At 38.9% G+C, this 18,421-nt stretch overlaps 1 protein-coding gene and 1 pseudogene across 6 annotated transcripts in view; both read right to left on the bottom strand.

The window, feature by feature from the left end:
• Nucleotides 1-1,802: 1,802 nt before the first annotated feature.
• On the bottom strand, nt 1,803-3,587 carry LOC124516556 (proline-rich protein 11-like; annotated as a pseudogene).
• Nucleotides 3,588-5,367: 1,780 nt separating this feature from the next.
• The window catches only part of WDR47 (WD repeat domain 47), a 70,507-nt gene continuing 57,453 nt past the window's right edge, over nt 5,368-18,421 (bottom strand). For all 6 annotated transcript variants that reach the window (XM_047084273.1, XM_047084275.1, XM_047084276.1 and 3 more), the window contains 2 exons: nt 9,992-10,210; nt 5,368-6,717 (listed from right to left, as the gene is read on the bottom strand). In XM_047084273.1, coding sequence (XP_046940229.1) covers nt 6,575-6,717; nt 9,992-10,210 — 362 coding nt within the window. In that variant the 3' untranslated portion in view covers nt 5,368-6,574. The remainder of the gene's footprint in view (nt 6,718-9,991; nt 10,211-18,421) is intronic.

Genomic DNA, 18,421 nt, shown 5'->3' with positions numbered 1-18,421 from the left:
ATGTGTTGTAAACATAAATGTGGGTCTCCTAAGAACGAAACATTGTCCCCAGGCCTGCTTTCCAGGCTGGTGACTTTCCACAACACTCACTGTATTTGGCATCTCAAAGCAGTATTTATCTGTGGAAATCTAGGCATTTCTGGGAAATTACTAAAATACCTTTTTTAGCCTATGCTAACCGGGGGATATTTCAAGGATACCATATATATAGCTGCTTCCTGTCAGGCTAGAATTTCAGTGAAGATCTAAAACCCCTTGTTTCCTATCCACGAGGCACTGCTATCTTTATTCTTGGAACTGCAAGGGGAGGTTATCACCATCAAAGCTAATCCTGTGCCTTCAGTCAGGTTCACCCCTGATGAGAGTTCCCCTTCCTCCATGATACTTAACACACTAGTGATGGGGATCCTGGCTGAAGCTATAGTAGTGTCCACTGCTAAACAGATATATCTGACAAACGGGGGGCTCCCAGAAATACTTGGCAACTTTGTAGGGGACTTACTGATAGGGTTGCCTAATAAAATATAGAATGCCCAGTTAAATTTGAATTTCAGATGAAAAATGAATATTTTTTTTAGTATAACTATGTCCCATGCAAAATTTGGGACATGCTTATACTAAAAGAAATCATCTATTGTTTAATGGAACATACTTATACTTAAAAGTTATTTGTTGTGAGGTACCTGGGTGGCTCACTGGGTTGAGCATCTGACTTCAGCTCAGGTCATGATCTCATGATTTGTGAGTTGAAGCCCTGTGTCAGACTCCAAGCTGATTGTGGAGCATGCTTGAGATTCTCTCTCTCTCCCTCTGCCTCTCCCCTCCTCCTCTGCTTCGCATGCTCCCTCTCTCTCTCTCTCTAAAAAAAAAAAAAAGAAAGAAAAAAAAGTTTTTTGTTGTTTATCTGAAATACAAATTTGATTGAGTGTCGTGTATTTATAATTACTGAGTGTGGCAACTCTGGACTGGCAGGAAAGAACAAAAATCCAGTGAGGTGTGCATTGTTACTGTTATTGAATTGACAGGCTGTTGAGGACAGGGAATTAGGTCTCATAGTGAATATGTTATGGACTTCAGAGAATCCTTCGGGGAATTGTGGGAAATACAAGCAAGGTTCATGCTGAGGTCCTCGTGAAACTTATATATAGCCGCATGAATGTGGACAGCAGATATCAAAGTAAGGAAAATTTCAGACTTCAGTGAGCCGGATAGAACTACCTACTTATGATGCTAGGAATGATACAATCTGACTTTTAAGGTGACATTGGACGTTTTGCTTCAAATCCTTTTGGAAAATAATTGGGTTTGGATGGGGGATGGTCTTACCTCTTAACTGCTTATAGAGAACAGAAAACAAATCTAGAGGGTCTTTTTTACTGATCAAGTTTCAGCACTTAATGAATGCATTAGCTTTATAGGCTGAAATACTTTTATTTTTAATTACCCAAGAATATTCAAGATGAATGGACATTTCTTAATGTCATAACTGTACCTATTAAGTACAAATTAGTTATCTAGTTAAATGTGAACAATGTTTCCAACCTAATTTGGGTAATTGCAGGATAAACATCACTTTGGGGATTGCATTTTCTCGAATCTGTTCTCTTATTGTTCATACAAAAAATATCCAAATACCCACTTTATACCACAGTATGCATGGGCTCCAAACATACTTTAATCCTTCAGATAGAATTATAGACTAGTATAGTTATTTATACATACTCTACTACATTAAAAAAAGGTTGGCTGATTTTATCTGTGTATTTTTTTGGACCATCACATGCAGTCAGGCAGAGTTGGCATCAGTTTTGTTCAACAAAGCTGCTTATAGAAAGTGGCAGAATTTGAGTTGGGCTTCTAAGGTGACTCCACTGTCTCCACTCCACTTTCTCCTTCAGTCCCAGGTCATGACTAGAGTCAACCTAGCTCCTGTTTCCATATTTTTTTTATTGCTAAGTGAGGTTCCACCTGGGCTCCTCTCTACAGCGACTTTCCTAAGTAGTTTCCACAGATTTATCTGGCTTTTACCAGGAATAAGTAAGACATTTGTCAGATGAGTTGGTTACACTTTGGAGTTGGGTTTCAGGATAACACCCTGCAGGTCAGAGACAGTAACTAGTGGATTCCATGCCTTTGGTGCTGGTACAAACATCTCCATCAAAACTGTGTCGTCTTGGGGTGCCTGAGTGGCTCAGTTGGTTAAGCACCTGACTTCTGCTCGGGTCATGATCTCACAGGCCATGAGTTCCAGCCCTGCATTGGGCTCTGTGCTGACAGCACAGGGCCTGGAGCCTGCTTTGGATTCTGTGTCTCCCTTTCTCTCTGCCCCTCCTCCACTCATTCTCTCTCTCTCTCTCTCTCTCTCTGATGAATAAACATTAAAAAATTAAAAAAAAAACCTGTGTCTTCTTTAATTTCAGTAAGTAGATCTTTAATTGTTGGCTGCAGGAATCCATCTTTTTTTTAATGGTACAGGCTGAAGTGTTTTAATACAGTCAGAATTTCTGAGGGGCACCTGGCTGGCTCAATCAGTTGAGCATCCAACTCTTGGTTTTGACTCAGGTCATGATCTCCTTGTTCATGGGTTTGAGCTCTGATTCAGGCTCTGTGCTGACAGCGCGGAGCCTGCTTGGGATTCTCTCTCCCTCTCTTTCTGCCCCTCCCCTGCTCTCTCTCTCTCTCTCTCTCTCTCGGGATTCTCTCTCCCTCTCTTTCTACCCCTCCCCTGCTTGCTCTCTCTCGCTCTCTCTCTCAAAATAAATAAAAATAAACTTAAAAAAAAGAATTTCTGAGCAGCAAGGGTGCTATAGGTGGTGGAGGTACAGGCAGAGGAGGAGGTGGAGGGAGTGGAGACAGAATTGGATGAGGAGGAAGATGGCTGGCCGGCTGTGGCAGCATGGGAGGAAGTGCAGCTCAGGATTCTCCAGGGATGGTTAGGACACAGGCAGGCACATTTGTAAATTTACCACTTATGTGACACATTTGACCAGAGCTCGGACAGGTCAAATTTTCCAAGATGGTCCTTCAGTGCTTCCTGGAGTTTGCACAATTCACTTTCCAAAATGCAAAACCATTGTTTTAGACCAGGAAGTTCTTAGTGGCAGATACAGAATGGAAAGATGGGGTCTTTCAATACTTCTAAACTCTGGGCCATTGCAGTTCCTACACCAGTTGTACATAGACCACACTCTATTCTACTGTATCTTTGATACTGGGAAATTTGAAGTTCCAGTATGATCTTAGCCAGCTTCTGCTGAGTGTTATCTATTGAAGCAATAACCACTCTTTCTGGTGATGGTGGCAGACTGGGAAGTATAATTAGCTTGAACTGAAAGTGAAAGGTTTTTTTTTGTTTTTGTTTTTTTTTGGATAATCTTTTCACTTTGGCTTTTAGCTTTCTTCCTCATTGTGTCAACTTGGGCATGATTTAAGTCTAAGAGCCTGGGAATTAGATAGAGTCAGGGTAGTGGCCTTTCCCTTGCTATAGGGGCTACACTATTTTATGCAAGAGTTCCAATTTCTCCACATCCTTGCCAACACATATAATCTTGTTTTTGATAATGGCTATCCTAATGGGTGTGAGGTGGTATCTCATTGTGGTTTTCATTTTCACTTCCCTAATGAATAGTAGTGTTAAGCATGTTTTCATGTGCTTATTGATCATTTGTCTACATTCTTTGGAGAAATGCCTAGTCAAATACTTTGCCCATTTTTTAAATTTATGCTTTTTAATGTTTATTTTTGAGAGAGAGACAGAGTGCAAGCAGGGGAGGGGCAGAGAGAGAGGGAGAACAGAATCTGCAGCGGGCTCCAGGCTCTGAGCTGTCAGCACAGAGCCTGATGTGGGGCCCGAACACACACAATGCGAGATTATGACCTGAGTCGAAGTCGGATGCTTAACTGACTGAGCCACTCAGATGCCCCCCTTTGCCCATTTTTTAATCTGGTTGATTGTTTTGGTTGTTTTTAAGCTATAGTTCTTATATATTCTGGATATTAATCCTTTATCAGATACATGATTTGCAGATCTTTTCTCCCATTTTGTAGGTTGCATTTTCTCCCTGCTGATTCTGTCCTTTGGTACCTGAGTGGCTCGGTCAGTTAAGGGTCCAATTCTTGATTTCAGCTCAGGTCATGATCTCACAGTTCTTGAGATCCAGTCCTGCACAGTCAGTGCAGCGCCTGCTTGGGATTCTCTCTCACTCTCTCTCTGCCCCTCCCCTGCTCACTCTCTCTCCCTTTCAAAATATTTTTAAAAAAAATAAGATTTGAATCAGACTTCTGATACTTCTGTAGGAAGGGGTTAAACATTTCTGCACCCCCTCCCTTCCTCACTGTCCTTCCCCAACCCCACTGAGAAGGGTTCAGAGAATGTAGATACCTCAATTCTCTTATTTTCTTGTTTACATGAACCTCTAAGAATCTATTCGCCTCCATGCCATGGAGAAGACAGTGTGGAGACATGGGAAAAAGGAAATATATAATAAGATGTTTATTAAAGTAATTTCTAGTGCTTATTATCTAATGCACTGCAAAATGAATTCTATATCCCATATATAGGAGGATCTTAAAGCTCTCTCCTTGATAGTGATGGAATAATTTTATGAACACTTTTTTACCATGAAGTTGAACTGGTCTGTATCAGGAAAATGCCTTTTTTTCCTAGTTTTAAACTTAACACTAATGACCTGCTGTAATGTGTAGAATGTGTAAAATTAAGCATGGAAGTAAACTGAAGAGGAGATGTGGCAAATTTTAACAGAATTCCCTTCTGCAAAGGTAGGAAAACAGTGTACCCTCTGAATATACACAACTAATTAGATTTCATTTCTTTCCAAAGCACTCAGTTCAACATATTTGTAGTCTAACTTGCAATTTATGTATTTTCCTGGGCTTTTATTAATCAACTTTCACAATATATCCAGGATGGATAGTTCCCTAGACTGTGAATAAAAGAAATAGGAGATACACAAAAGTTAGGCAGTTGCCAGGGGTTAAAAAGTAAGTTAGTAGGGGCACCTGGGAGGCTCAGTGGATTAAGCATCCATCTCCTGATTTTGGCCCAGGTGATGATCTCATGGCTGTGGGATCGAGCCCCACATCAGGCTCCCACACCGAGCGTGGAGCCTGCTTACAATTCTTTTTTTTCTCTCTCTCTCTCTCCCCCTCCCTTCTCCTCTCCCCTGCTCATGTTCTCTTTCTCTCTCAAGTTAAAAAATAAAAATAAACTAAAAAGTAAGTTAGTAAAACTATAGGAAGAAATTTAAGAAATTGATTGTGGGGTTCACCCACTGGCCACAACACTTCCAAGTAAACTGGAAAAAATAACACTCTAAATTGAAAGTCACAGACACTGAGGAAGAGGAATTCTTTTAGATGTCAAGAGGTCTTTATTGAAATAATAGCACAGTTACACTTCTAATAATATCCTTTCCACTTGTATACAATAGATTAAAAATGCTTGCTACATACAGTGCACAGACAGTTCAATAATTAGAACCAACTCAACTGCATTTGAAATAAATAAAATAGCCTATTTAATAATTTAAAGTAAAATTACTGTACAATATGAAAATAAAGATACATAAATGTTAGGATCTACAATGCCATAGAAATAAAATCATTATTCTGCATTACACAAAACAGTGCAAGAAACAAATCCAAATAAGCTTTTGGAGTGCAAAGTTTAAATTTTTCCATTTTAAATTATCATGCAGACATAGCATTTCAAACCATGCTATAGTCTATGGCAATTTTTTTACTTTTAAGAGGAAAAATGCTAGCCAGTCAGTTTACTGTACCATCAAGTGTTGCATCACATAGCGCTGCTGCTCTGCTTCTACAGTACAGTTTAGAAGGGAGGTATCCTGTTGCATTCAAAAAACTGAAATTAACAAGTTTCTGAAGCAAACATATTTACCTTTTAAGCCTGAAACGAAATAGTGTGACAAAATAGTAATTATATCCCTGGGTTTAAGAAAGAAAAGGCCAATACCACAAAGTGAACTAAGAAGCAGTTTTCCATCCATCTTTCAACTCCATAATGATCCTTAGTGAAAATAACCATGTAACTTTTGAGAGACATAAAAAATTCTGACCTCTAGCTGACAAGTGATACAGTATCATGGGCTTGTGAGAAAAGTAATTTCTGAACACCTATGTTTAATTCGTGTAGAGCTTGCTTGCGTTACATGTAATAATATGCTTAAAGTATAGCTCAATTTCAATGTGTATATAAAACTGTTATTTAGGCAAAGACCAAGGAATGCATTTAATACTAAACCGTAAACACATCGTCCACCTCGGAGTGCACACTGACAACATAAGAGCTCTTCCGCAGACTTTGGCAACAAGACTACATATAGCAGATCACAGCAGCACGAGCTCACGTGGAAGACTGAAAGCACTGCAGAATAACACCACCCAACAGTTCCTATCAAAGGGATACATGGTAATAAGGGGCCTCCTCGTGCTAAGCCGCTTTCCCAGTCAATGTTCTTCAGATTTGTTATTTTCACAACTCAGTAGTCTTAAGTCTCTGTGCTTTCACTGCATAGATTGACACTGGGTTACTCTATCCATTGTAAGTCCAGAGGGTTACAGTTCTGTCTGCAGAGGACGACAGGAAGGACAGATCCTGGGTGTGCCATCTGCACTGAATCACTTTGTCCTTGTGCTCCCCTACCACCATGATAGGAAGCTGCTTAGTGAGATCTCCTAAATTAAAAAGAGAGATACTGATTTACAATACAAAATAAGTATATGTATAGATTTCACACACTTCCTGTTACTTGAAGACATTATAGTATACAAAGTCCTAAACTACATCAATTTAATACATTTAAAGGTTTAAACAGGGATAAATTATTGAATATCTGTTAGTAGGATTGGGTAAAATATACACAGCAACATTGGACACAGCTGCCACTCTCTCCTTGAAACTATCTCTCAACTTCTCTCTGACTTTGGTGCCACTACATCTTGGTTTCCTTTGCTGGTTTGCTGTTGTTCCTTTCCCAGGAATCAGCCTTCAAATTTCCTGTTTACTTTATATCCACTTCCTATGAAATTTCATCTAGTACCATGATACCATGGCCATTTGTATACTTATGACTCACACATTTCGCCTCCAACCTTGACTTCTCACCTGAGCTCCAGACTAGAATGCAAATAGCTATTCGACATCTCACTTGACTGCCTCATAGTCATCTTCATTTGTTCAAACTGAACACTTGATTTTCTTGCCCAAACCTGTTCCTCCTATCTTCCTTATCTCAATTAACAGCACCACCTAGTTGCTCATGCCGAAAACCTAGGAATCAGCATTCCGCTAACTCCTCAAATTTAATCCAAATTAAAATATATCCCAAATTCAGTCACTTTGCACCACCCTCCACCTCTACCACCCTAGCCCAAGCTACTATCAATCCCTCAACTGAACTGTTCTGATAATCTCCTGATATTTATACTTATAATCCATTCTCCCTATAGAACTCAAAATTACCTTTTGAACAATATCAATAGATATCAAATCAGATCACTCCTTGTTTTAAATATTCCAAAGGATTCCCATTATGCTTTTTAAACATGCCTATAAAATCCTGCCTCAGATTTATTCTTCTGTCCCTCACTCCCTTAGTTCTCTAAGTCCCAGCCACACTGGCTTCTTGTAGCCTCGTGAACATGTTGAATTCACTCCTGCCTCAGCACCTCTCCAGAAGCTACGATCTCCTCCTGGGGTCCTGCCCTGGCTGTGCCTTCTCATCACACAAGTCTCTGCACAAATGGCATTTCCCTAGAGAGATCTACTTGAGCCTACCTAAAATAGCCTTCCCTATCCACCCATTCTCTCCCACCCTGCTAATTTTTTAACTGCACTTACCAATACTTGAAATTACATCATTATCTGGTTTACTTTTTATTGACCTCTAAAATGTAAGCTCCAGGGGGTGCCTGGGTGGCTCAGTCGGTTAAGTGTCTGACTTTGCCTCAGGTCATGATCTCATGGTTCGTGGGTCAAGCCCCACGTTGGGCTCTGTGCTGACAGCTCAGAGCCTGGAGCCTGGAGCTCTATTGCCCCTCCTCTGCTCCCACTCTGTCTCTCTCAAAAATAAATATTAAAAAAATATATTTAAAATGTAAGCTCCATCAAGGAGGAAGTTCCCTGTCTTATTCATCTCTCTTCTGTCTCTAGTTGATACAAAATAAATGATTGCTTACTAAGTGATTAAAAATAAAACTAGATGCTGAAGATATAATTACACATATTATACATTTTTTAAAGCAGAAGCAGGGGTGCCTGGGTGGCTCACTCGGTTAAGCAGCCAACTCTTGGTATCGATTCAGGTCATGATATCATGGTTCGTGTGTTCAAGCCCTGTGTTGGGCTTGTACTGACAGTGCAGAGCTTGCTTGGGATTCTCTCTCTCTATGCCCCTCCCATGCTTGAGCTCTCTTTCTCTCTCAAAATAAATAAACTTTAAAGTAGAAGCAAAGTGGAGTACATAAATGTGTATTTTAACATCTACCATCATTGAACTCAAAATGATTCATTGTAATAAGTGCTGATTCTTTTCAATATTTTAAGAACTACTTAATAAGACTATTCACTTGATCTGTTTAATAATTTTCTGTAAGTCACATCAATACAGTACCAGTAATTTGACCACTGAATACTATAAAACTAAAATTTGAAAATATTATATAGTCGATTACAGCAGATTAACAACAACATCCCAAATAGCCATAAAAATCCTGGAAGAGAGCACAGGCAGTAATTTCTCTGACATCAACAGTACCAACATTTTTCTAGGTATGTCTCCTGAGGCAAAGGAAATGAAAGCAAAAATGAACTCCTGGGGCTACAGCAAAGTAACAAGCTTCTGCCCAGCAAAGGAAACAATCAACAAAACAGAAAGAGAACCTATGGAGTGGGAGAAGATACTTGCAAATGACATATCTGATAAAGGCTTAGTAACTAAAACATAATAAAGAACTTACACAAACACACACACACATAAAAAAAAAACCCAAATAATCTAATTAAAAATGGGCAGAAGACATGAACAGACATTTCTCCAAAGACAGACAGATGGCCAACAGACACATGAAAAGATGCTCAACATCACTCATCATCAGGGAAATACAAGTCAAAATTACAAATGAGTTATCAACTCACACCTGTCAGAATGGCTAAATCAACAACATAACACAGGTTTTGGTGAGGATGTGGAGAAAAAAGGAATTCTTGTGCACCCAAAAGGTGGGAATGTAAACTAGTATAGCCACAATGGAAAACAGTACAAAGGTTCCTCAAAAAATTAAAACTAGAGTTATCATATGATCCAGTAATTCCATTACTGGGTATCTACCCAAAGAACACAAAAACCCTAATTCAAAAGATATATGCACCCTTGTATTTATTGTAGCATTATTTACAATAGCCAAGATATGGAAGCAACCCAAATATCCACAATAGATGAACAGATATGGAACACACACACACACACACACACACACACACACACACACACACACACGAATATTACTCAGCCATAAAAAACAACGAAGTCTTGGCATTTGCCAACAACATGGATGGAGGGTATAATACTAAGTGAAATAAATCATTCAGGGAAAGACATATACCATATGATTTCACTCATATGTGGAATTTAAGAAACAAAACAAAGAAAACAAGGAACAAAAAAACCAGAGTCTTAACTAAAGAGAACTGATAGTTACCAGAGGGGAGGTGCATGGGGGATGGATGAAATAAAGGAAGGGGAAAGGGATTACAAGTATAATTATCTCAATGAGCACCGGGTGATGTATGGAATTGTTGAATGGCTATATTTTACACCCAAAAGTAATATAACACCATATGCTAATTATACTGGAATTTAAAAAGAAAAATTAAAAAAAAAATATGTGGATTAAAAAAAAATCCCAAATAGGAGAGACCACAAAAAAGGAAGAAGTCAATCTCTCTCACCTTGCAGGTCTGTCACCTTTATTTTCATATCATAGGATCCTGTTAGCAAGTAGTGAGCTCCAGGAGAGAATCGAACAGAGCGAACATCGCTGGAATGAGGATGATAACTTTGTACCATTCTTCCTCCTCTTATGTCATACAACATGCAGCTAGAATCTTCTTGTCCTGTGGCCAAGAGACGTCCACTGGGATCTACAGCTACAGATGCCACTGCACTGCCTGTATAGAAGACAGAATAAAAGTTTCACATGGAAAAACCAATACAGCTAAACTACAACAGCTAATTGTGTTCATGGAACCATATATTAAAATTTTAATGTAGCTGGGGCACCTGGGTGGCTCAGTCGGCTGAGTGTCCGACTTCGGCTCAGGTCATGATCTCACGGCTTTTGAGTTTGAGCCCTGCGTCGGGCTCTGTGCTGACAGCTCAGAGCCTGGAGTCTGCTTCTGATTCTGTGTCTCCCTCTCTCTCTTCCCCTAACCCACTCGCATTCTGTCTCTGTCTCTCTCAAAAATAAATAAACATTTAAAAAAAATTTTTTTTAATTTAATGTAGCTCGTCAATACTGTTAAGGAAAAATCCAAATCAACATTCAACCATGGACACCTGGATGGCTCAGTCAGTTTAGTGTCTGACTTCATTTGAGGTCATGACCTTGCTATTCATGAGTTTGAGCCCTGCATAGGGCTCTGTGCTAACAGCAAGGAGCCCACTTCAGATCATCTGTCTCCCTCTCTCTCTCTGCACAACACCCCCATGCATGCATACACTCTCATTCTCTCTCTCAAAAATAAGCATTAAAAAAAAAAACATTCAACCAATAAACACTTTCATCCTTTTTAGAGACAAAGTGTAAGCAAGATTCTATGAGAAACAAGAAAGTCTGTTGTTTTGGTTTTTTTTTTTATCATCTGGGAGAACCCCCTGGGACACCATTACCTATAACACAATAATACAATAGATGAGCCACTATTCCTAAGGCAGTGCTATCACTGCTGGGTAAGTGTCCAGAAATACTCCCGTAACCAGCTCAGAGTCTAGTTAAGGGAATAAGAAATTAAGTAACAAAATGTTTTAGGACATAGTAGAGGAAATGTGTCTAAGCAACATAAGAATAACTGCCAGCAGGAACTGGATGAAAATAAGTGCTGAGTTCACAGGTTGCATCCCTAAATCCAGATTAGGCATTTTCAATGGGGGTAATAATGCCCCCAAGGGAGTGCAAAATGGTTCCCAGGGGATAGAAAAACTCTTAAACATTAAAAAAAAGTTTGTTAGCACCCCCACCCCCCGAAGCTTAACCCCACCCAACAAAATCTTACTCCTTAGTATTTAATTTCTCTTGTTGGGAAAAAATTTAATTTAGTTTTTCTCCTCGCAGGGGGCAATAATGAAAATAAGGTTGAAGAACACTGCTCTAGGCTGAAGTGGCTTGGGAATACTTCACAGAAAAAAGGGACATAAGTTAGACTTTAAAGAACAGTAAACAGTATAAATAAGAGAGAAACTGTATTTATTATACACATATGTAAAAATAATCTTTGCCTAAGATTTTGATAGAGAAAAGATGAGGGCTATTACATGAAACAGAATTACATGAAATAACATTTAGAGGAAAAGTATAAAAATGTTTAAGGACAGGTGGCTTAGTTTGCTGGAGTCACTTGGTTTATGTTTATGTTGCAAGTCAATGTTTATGTTGCAAGTCAACATAAAAGGTAGTTTGTAGCTGAGCCATAAAAGGCAGATTAGGGTCAAGGGGTGACTGCATGGCTCCGTTAAGTGTCCGGCTCTTGATTTCAGCTCAGGTCATGATCTCACGATTCATGAGATCAACCCCCACATCTGGATCTGCACTAACAGTGTGGAGCCTGCTTGGGATTTTCTCTCTCCCTATCTCTGTGCCCCTCTCCTGCTGTGCTCTATGCTATGTCTCTCTCTCTCAAAATAAACAAACATGAAAAAAAAAAAAAAAAGGCAGGTTAGGGCCAGACTTTTAGGCATCTGCAGTGTCAAACTGCAGAGTTTGAACTTGTTCTTATACACAGTGAAACATAACTGCAAATTTCCCAGCAAGAGAATTACATAGTCTAACCAGTACTTTGAAAAGATTAATCTATGTGAAAATGTGTTTCAAATTCAAATAGACTTTGAAGTCTAAAAGGGTAACCTCTAGAAGACAAGACAACTAATAGAATAACAAGAGAATAAGAGCCTAAATGAAGACGGACACATTTTACCAAAAAAAAAATTGAATGAAGAATCACCAGTCTTGTCCTCAATGGGGCAAAAAAAGGAGAAAAAAAAAATGAGTCCTAGATTTCAAATCTAGTTGCATGAGGAAATAAGAGAACTGTTATCCAAAAAAAGGGAAAAATGAGAAGAAGAACTGATTTGCAGGGGAAATATAATGACTTTAGTTTTATACATGCAAAGTTGATGATGCCAACAGAAATCCAGGAAAGTCTGTTAGGCTCCAGGCTCTGAGCTGTCAACACAGAGCCCGACACAGGGCTTAAACTCACGGACCACAAGGTTATGAGCTAAGCTGAAGTCGGACACTTAACCGACTGAGCAACCCTAGCGCCCCACAAATATATAATTTTAAATAGTGATAAGAGCTATGAAGTCAATAAATGGAGTTCAGTGATAGAAAATAATGGTGAGGTCCCAATTAGTGCAAAGAAGGCCTCTCTGGCAAGGTGCTACTGAAGCTAAGACGTAAAGATTAGAAGGACCTAACCAAGAGAAGACAAATGGAAGAACATTTCAGGTGAAGGAAACCGCATGTGAACTCACTAGAGGTGGGAAGTTTGGTACATTCCAGGAAATGAAAGGAAAAACAAGTGATCTGAGTTAAGACTAGAGGAATACACAATGCCAGATCAAGCAGGGTCTTGGGGGCATGGTAAAGAGTCTGCACATTAACCTAGGAGCAATCAGAAAGCACTGAAGTGCTGTAAGCAGAGTCTGATGTGCTCTGGCTGTTGTGTGGACCGTGGGCTGGAGGTGGCAAAAGTGTAAGTGCAGACTAAGGAAGCTCTTGCAGTGGTTAAGTTGAGAGATGGTGGTGGTTTATCCTAGAGTGGTGCCAATAAAAATGGAAAGCAGTAGATGGATTTAAGATAAATTTTGGAGGCTAAAACAACAATTTGTTTATGGATTGATTACTGGAGGGAAGGAGAGAAAGAGGGATCTGGGGAGACGCCTTCTGGCATGGACAATGGGTGGTAGTACCACTTAGGTGAGGAGGTGTGGGGCAGTTTTGTTTAAGGAGAGAGGTCATTGATTCAATAGTTTGGTTTAAGACATGTTAAGTTTGACATATCCTAGAAGATATCCAAAAGGAGGTTAGAAATATGAGCCAGCCATGCAGAAAAAGTTTGGGCTAGAGACAAAAATTTTAGGTCTGTCAACATATGAGTTACACTTAAAGCTGGAGGAACAGATGTAGTCAAGTAGAGAAAGGAAGGAGACAAAAGTCCTAGTCCTAGGGAATGTCAAATTTAGAGACTAAGCAGATAAGAAAGAATCACAAAGGAACAGTTATACAGAAATGTAAAAGGAGAATAAAAAGCCCAAAAGAAAAGAGAAAGAGGTTAACTGCTGCAAGTCACCGAGAACCAAGTAAAATAAGGATTTAAAGGTGATGCGACAGGGGTATCTGGGTGGGTCAGTCGGTTAAGCGTCAGACTGTGGCTCAGGTCACGATCTCATGGCTCTTGAGTTCGAGCTCCATATTGGGCTCTCTGCTCTCAGCACAGAGCCTGCTTTGGATCCTTTGTCTCCCTCTCTCTCTACCTCCCCCGCTGGTTCATTCTCTCTCTCTTTCTCTCTCTCAAAAATAAACTTAAAAAAAAAAAAGGTGATGTGACAAAATGAAATTGTTGGTGACCCTGAAAAATGTAGCTCTTGCTGGAGTGGAGGAAGCAAGAGACAGACTGGAATAGGTGGAAGACTAAGGGTGAGGTAATGGAAACAGTATATGTAAGCAAGACTTCTGAGACATCTGGGTAGAAAGAGCAAAAAATTGGGAGGGGGATAAGGAGGTCAACAGAGGAACTTTGGGGCATTGCCAATTCTATAACATTTTTGTAGGTCTATGGTAGACAAGAAAGAAGGGCAGATCCAGTAGAGGAGATAATGTTGCAAGAGAGAGGAGATGACCAAAATGTTGAAGTCTCTGAAAAGGAGAGAAAAGGGGGTGGAATAATTTAGACAACTAGGGGAGAGTTTGGAGATAAGTCAGTGAGATAAATGTATAGAAACTAAGCAAAGAAAACCAAAAAATACAATTATTAACACCAAGAAAAACAAAAGATATGAAAGAAAAGGAAAAAAAAAGATATGGATAGCACAGTAAGTGCTCAGAGTGGTTAAAACAATGTAAAGAATGAATACTGATCTAACCAAAAATGGTACAGCTATATTGAAAAGATAGGAGACAGAAAGTATGTGAGTGGATGAGGAACAACAGGAATCAGAAAGGGACATGAAAAGTTAAACCTTCATCTTTTATGGTGTTAAGGGAATAAACAATCCTAAAAATCTATGATTATGGGTATGTTATTTAGAAATATGGAAACTATGAAAATACAACTACTACAAAAGTTTAAAATGGTTGCCTTGGAGGGAATCCTAGGTGGCTCACTCAGATAAGCATCCGACTTTTGATTTTGGCTCAGGTCATGATCTCATGAGGTTCATGAGATGGAGCCCCATGTCGGGCTCTGCGTTGACAGTGCAGGGACTGCTTGGGATTCTCTGTCCCTCTGCCTCTCCCCCACTTGTGCATGTGACACATGCACACGTGCGCACTCTCTCTCTCTTTCAAAAATAAATAAACATGAAAGAAAAGGTTTCCTTGGAGAAATGGGAAGTGAGGCAATGGCTGAAGGCCAGGGGACAATTCTCAGGGTACTGATATTTTTCTTATTCAAACCTTATTGAACTGTTTGGTTCTTTAAACCATGTTACACATTAACTTTGGTGACAGTGCAAACTAAAGTTTAACAAATCAATGATCACATATTCATATATAAAAATACACATGTGTGTGTATTCCAGAATCAAGCTTGCTAGAACAAATCATATCTGGTTGGAATCAAAGTATAGAAAAAGTCCATGTAAAAACTAAAAAAACAATAGAACAAATCAATGAAACTAGGAACTGGTTCTTTGGGGGAAAAAAATCAATAAAATTGATAAACCTCTAGCCAGAATTACGAAGAAAACAAAGACAAAGGACCTAAATAAATAAAATCACAAATGAGAGAGGAGAAATAATAATCAACACCACAGAAATACAAGTAATTATAAGAGAATATTATGAAAAATTATATACCAAAAAATTGGCAACCTGGAAGAAGTGGATAAATTCCTAGAAACATATAAATTGTCAAAACTGAAATAGGAAGAAATAGAAAATTTAAACAGACTGATAACCAGCAAAGATATTAAATTAGTAATTGGGGCATCTGGGTGGCTCAGTTGGCTAAGTGTCCAATTTCAGCTCTGGTCATGATCTCATGGTTTGTGGGTTCGAGCCCCGCATTGGGCTCTGTGCTGAAGGCTCAGAGTCTGGAGCCTGCTTTGGATTCTGTGTCTCCCTCTCTTCCTGCCCCTCCCCCGCTCATGCTGTCTCTGTCTCTCAAAAATGAATTAACACTAAAAAAAAATTTTTTTTAAATCTATAGATAGCATCATCCTTAATGGGAAAAAAACTGAGATCTTTTACCCTACGGTCAGGAACAAGACAAGGGTGTCTACTCTTACCATTTTTATTCAACATAATGCTGGAAGTCCGACCCACAGCAATCAAACAGCAAAAGAGAAATAAAAGGCATCCAAACTGGTAAAGAAGAAGTAAAACTTTCACTACTTGCAGATAACATGATACTATATATAAAAAAAATCTGAAAGACTCCACCAAAATCCTGCTAGAACCTAATAAACAAATTTAGTAAACTCACAGGATACAAAAATCAATGTACAGAAATCTGTTGCATTTCTGTACACAAATAATAAAGCAACAGAAAGAGAAGTTTAAAAAAAAAATCTTAACAAATGCACCCAAAATAATAAGATACCTAGGAATAAACCTAACAAAGAGGTAAAAGACCTGTACTCTGAAAACTGTGGAACACTGATGAAAGAAATTGAAGATGACACAAAGAAATGGAAAGATATTCCATGCTCATGGACCGGAAGAATAAATATTGTTAAAAATGTCTATACTACCCAAAGCAATATACACATTTAATGCAATCCCCATCAAAATACCAACAGCATTTTTCACAGAACTAAAATAAACAATTCCAAAATTTGTATGGAACCACAAAAGACCCTGAATAGCCAAAGCAATCTTGGAAAAGAAAAGCAAAACTGGAGGCAACACAATTCCAGACTTCAGGTTTTATTACCAAGCATTGGTTATCAAAACTACAGTACTGGCACAAAAATCTACAGAACAGAACAGAAAACCCAGAAATGAATTCACAACTCTATGGTCAATTAATCTTCAACAAAGCAGGAAAGAATATCCAATGGGAAAAAGACAGTCTTTTCAACAAATGGTGTTGGGAAAACTAAATAGCAAAACACAAAAGAAAGAATCTGGACCAGTTTCTTACACCATATACAAAAAGCAATTCAAAATGCACTAAAGCACGAAATGTGAGACCTGAAACCATAAAAATCATAGAAGAGAGGGGCGCCTGGGTGGCTCAGTCGGTTAAGTGTCCAACTTCAGCTCAGGTCATGATCTCACAGTTCATGAGTTCGAGCCCCACATCTGGCTCTCCACTCTCAGCACAGAGCCTGCTTCAAATCCTCTGTCTTCCACTCTCTCTGCCCCTCCCCTGTTCATGCTGTCTCTCAAAAACAAACAAACATTTTTTTTAAAAATCCTAGAAGAGAACACAGGCAGTAACTTCTTTGACACTGGCCAAAGCAACTTTTTTCTAGACATGTCTACTAAGTAAGGTAAAAGAAACAAAAGCAAAAACAAACTATTGGGACTTCATCAAAATAAAAAGCATCTGCATACTGAAGGACATAATCATCAAAAGTAAAAGGCAACCTACAGAATGGAGGAAGATATCTGCAAATGACATATCTGATAAAGGGTTAGTAACCAAAATATATAAAGAACTTACACCACACAACACCAAAAAAAAATCCAATTAAAAATGGGCAGAAATATGAATACACATTTCTCCAAATAAGTCCTACAGATGGCAACAAACACACGAAAAGATGTTCATCATCACTTACCATCAGGAAAATATAAATCAAAACTACAATGAGATATCAACTCACACCTGTCAGAATGGCTAAAATAAAAAACACAAGAAGCAAGAGGTGTTGGTAAGGATGTGAAGAAGAAAGGAAGTCTTGTGTACTGTTAGTAGGAATTCAAACTGATATAGCCACTCTGGAAAACAGTATGGAGGTTCCTCAAAAAGTTAGACATAAAACTACCCTATGATCCAGCAATCGCACTACTGGGTATTTACTCAAAGAATACAAAAATACTAATACAAAGGGACACATGCACCCCTATGTTTACAGCAGCATTATTTACAATAACCAAATTATGGAAGCAGCCCTAGTGTCCATCAACTGACGAATGGATAAAGAAGATGCAGTATATATATACACAATGAAATAATACTTAGCCATAAAAAACAATGAAACTTTGGGGCACCAAGGCGGCTCAGTCGGTGAAGCACCCAACTTCAGCTCAGGTCATGATATCGCAGTTTGTAGGTGTGAGCCCTGCGTCGGGTTCTGTGCTGACAGCTCAGAGCCTGGAGCCTGCTTCAGATTCTGTCTCCCTCTCTCTCTGTCCCTCCCCTGCTCAAGTTCTGTCTTTCTGTCTCTCTCTCAAAAATAAACATTAAAAAAAAAATGAAAATTTGACATCTGCAATAACATGGATGGAGCTAGAGGCTATAATGCTAAGTGAAATACACTGTAAGATTTCACTGATATGTGGAATTTAAGAAACAAAACAGATGAACATAGGGGGACAAAAAGAGACAAACTAAGAAACACACTCTCAACTATGGAGAACTGATGGTTACCAGAGGGGGGGAGGTTGTTGGGAGGATGGGTTAAATAGATGATGGAGATATTAAGGAATGCCTTTTTGATGAGTACCAGGTGATGTACAGTATAGTTGAATCACCATAATATACACCTGAAACTAATGTAACACTGCATGTTAATTACCTGGAATTAAAATAAAACCTTAAAAAAACAAAAACCAAAAACCTAAAGCACTGAGTGAACCTCAAGTGAAACACCTAGCAATATTCGCTGCGTCAATGCCAATCCCTAGTGAGCTGTTTATTGATAGCTGGTTGGTAATTTTATGCCACCTCTAGTCATAAATGAAGGTTTATTAAGAATGAAAAGTAGTCCTT

The sequence above is a fragment of the Lynx rufus genome, unplaced genomic scaffold (assembly GCF_022079265.1).
Source record: "Lynx rufus isolate CCGP_SWC_20201006 ecotype Redwood Valley unplaced genomic scaffold, mLynRuf1.p SCAF_2, whole genome shotgun sequence".
Taxonomy (NCBI): Eukaryota; Metazoa; Chordata; class Mammalia; order Carnivora; family Felidae; genus Lynx; species Lynx rufus.
This window is presented reverse-complemented; position numbering and strand designations above follow the sequence as displayed.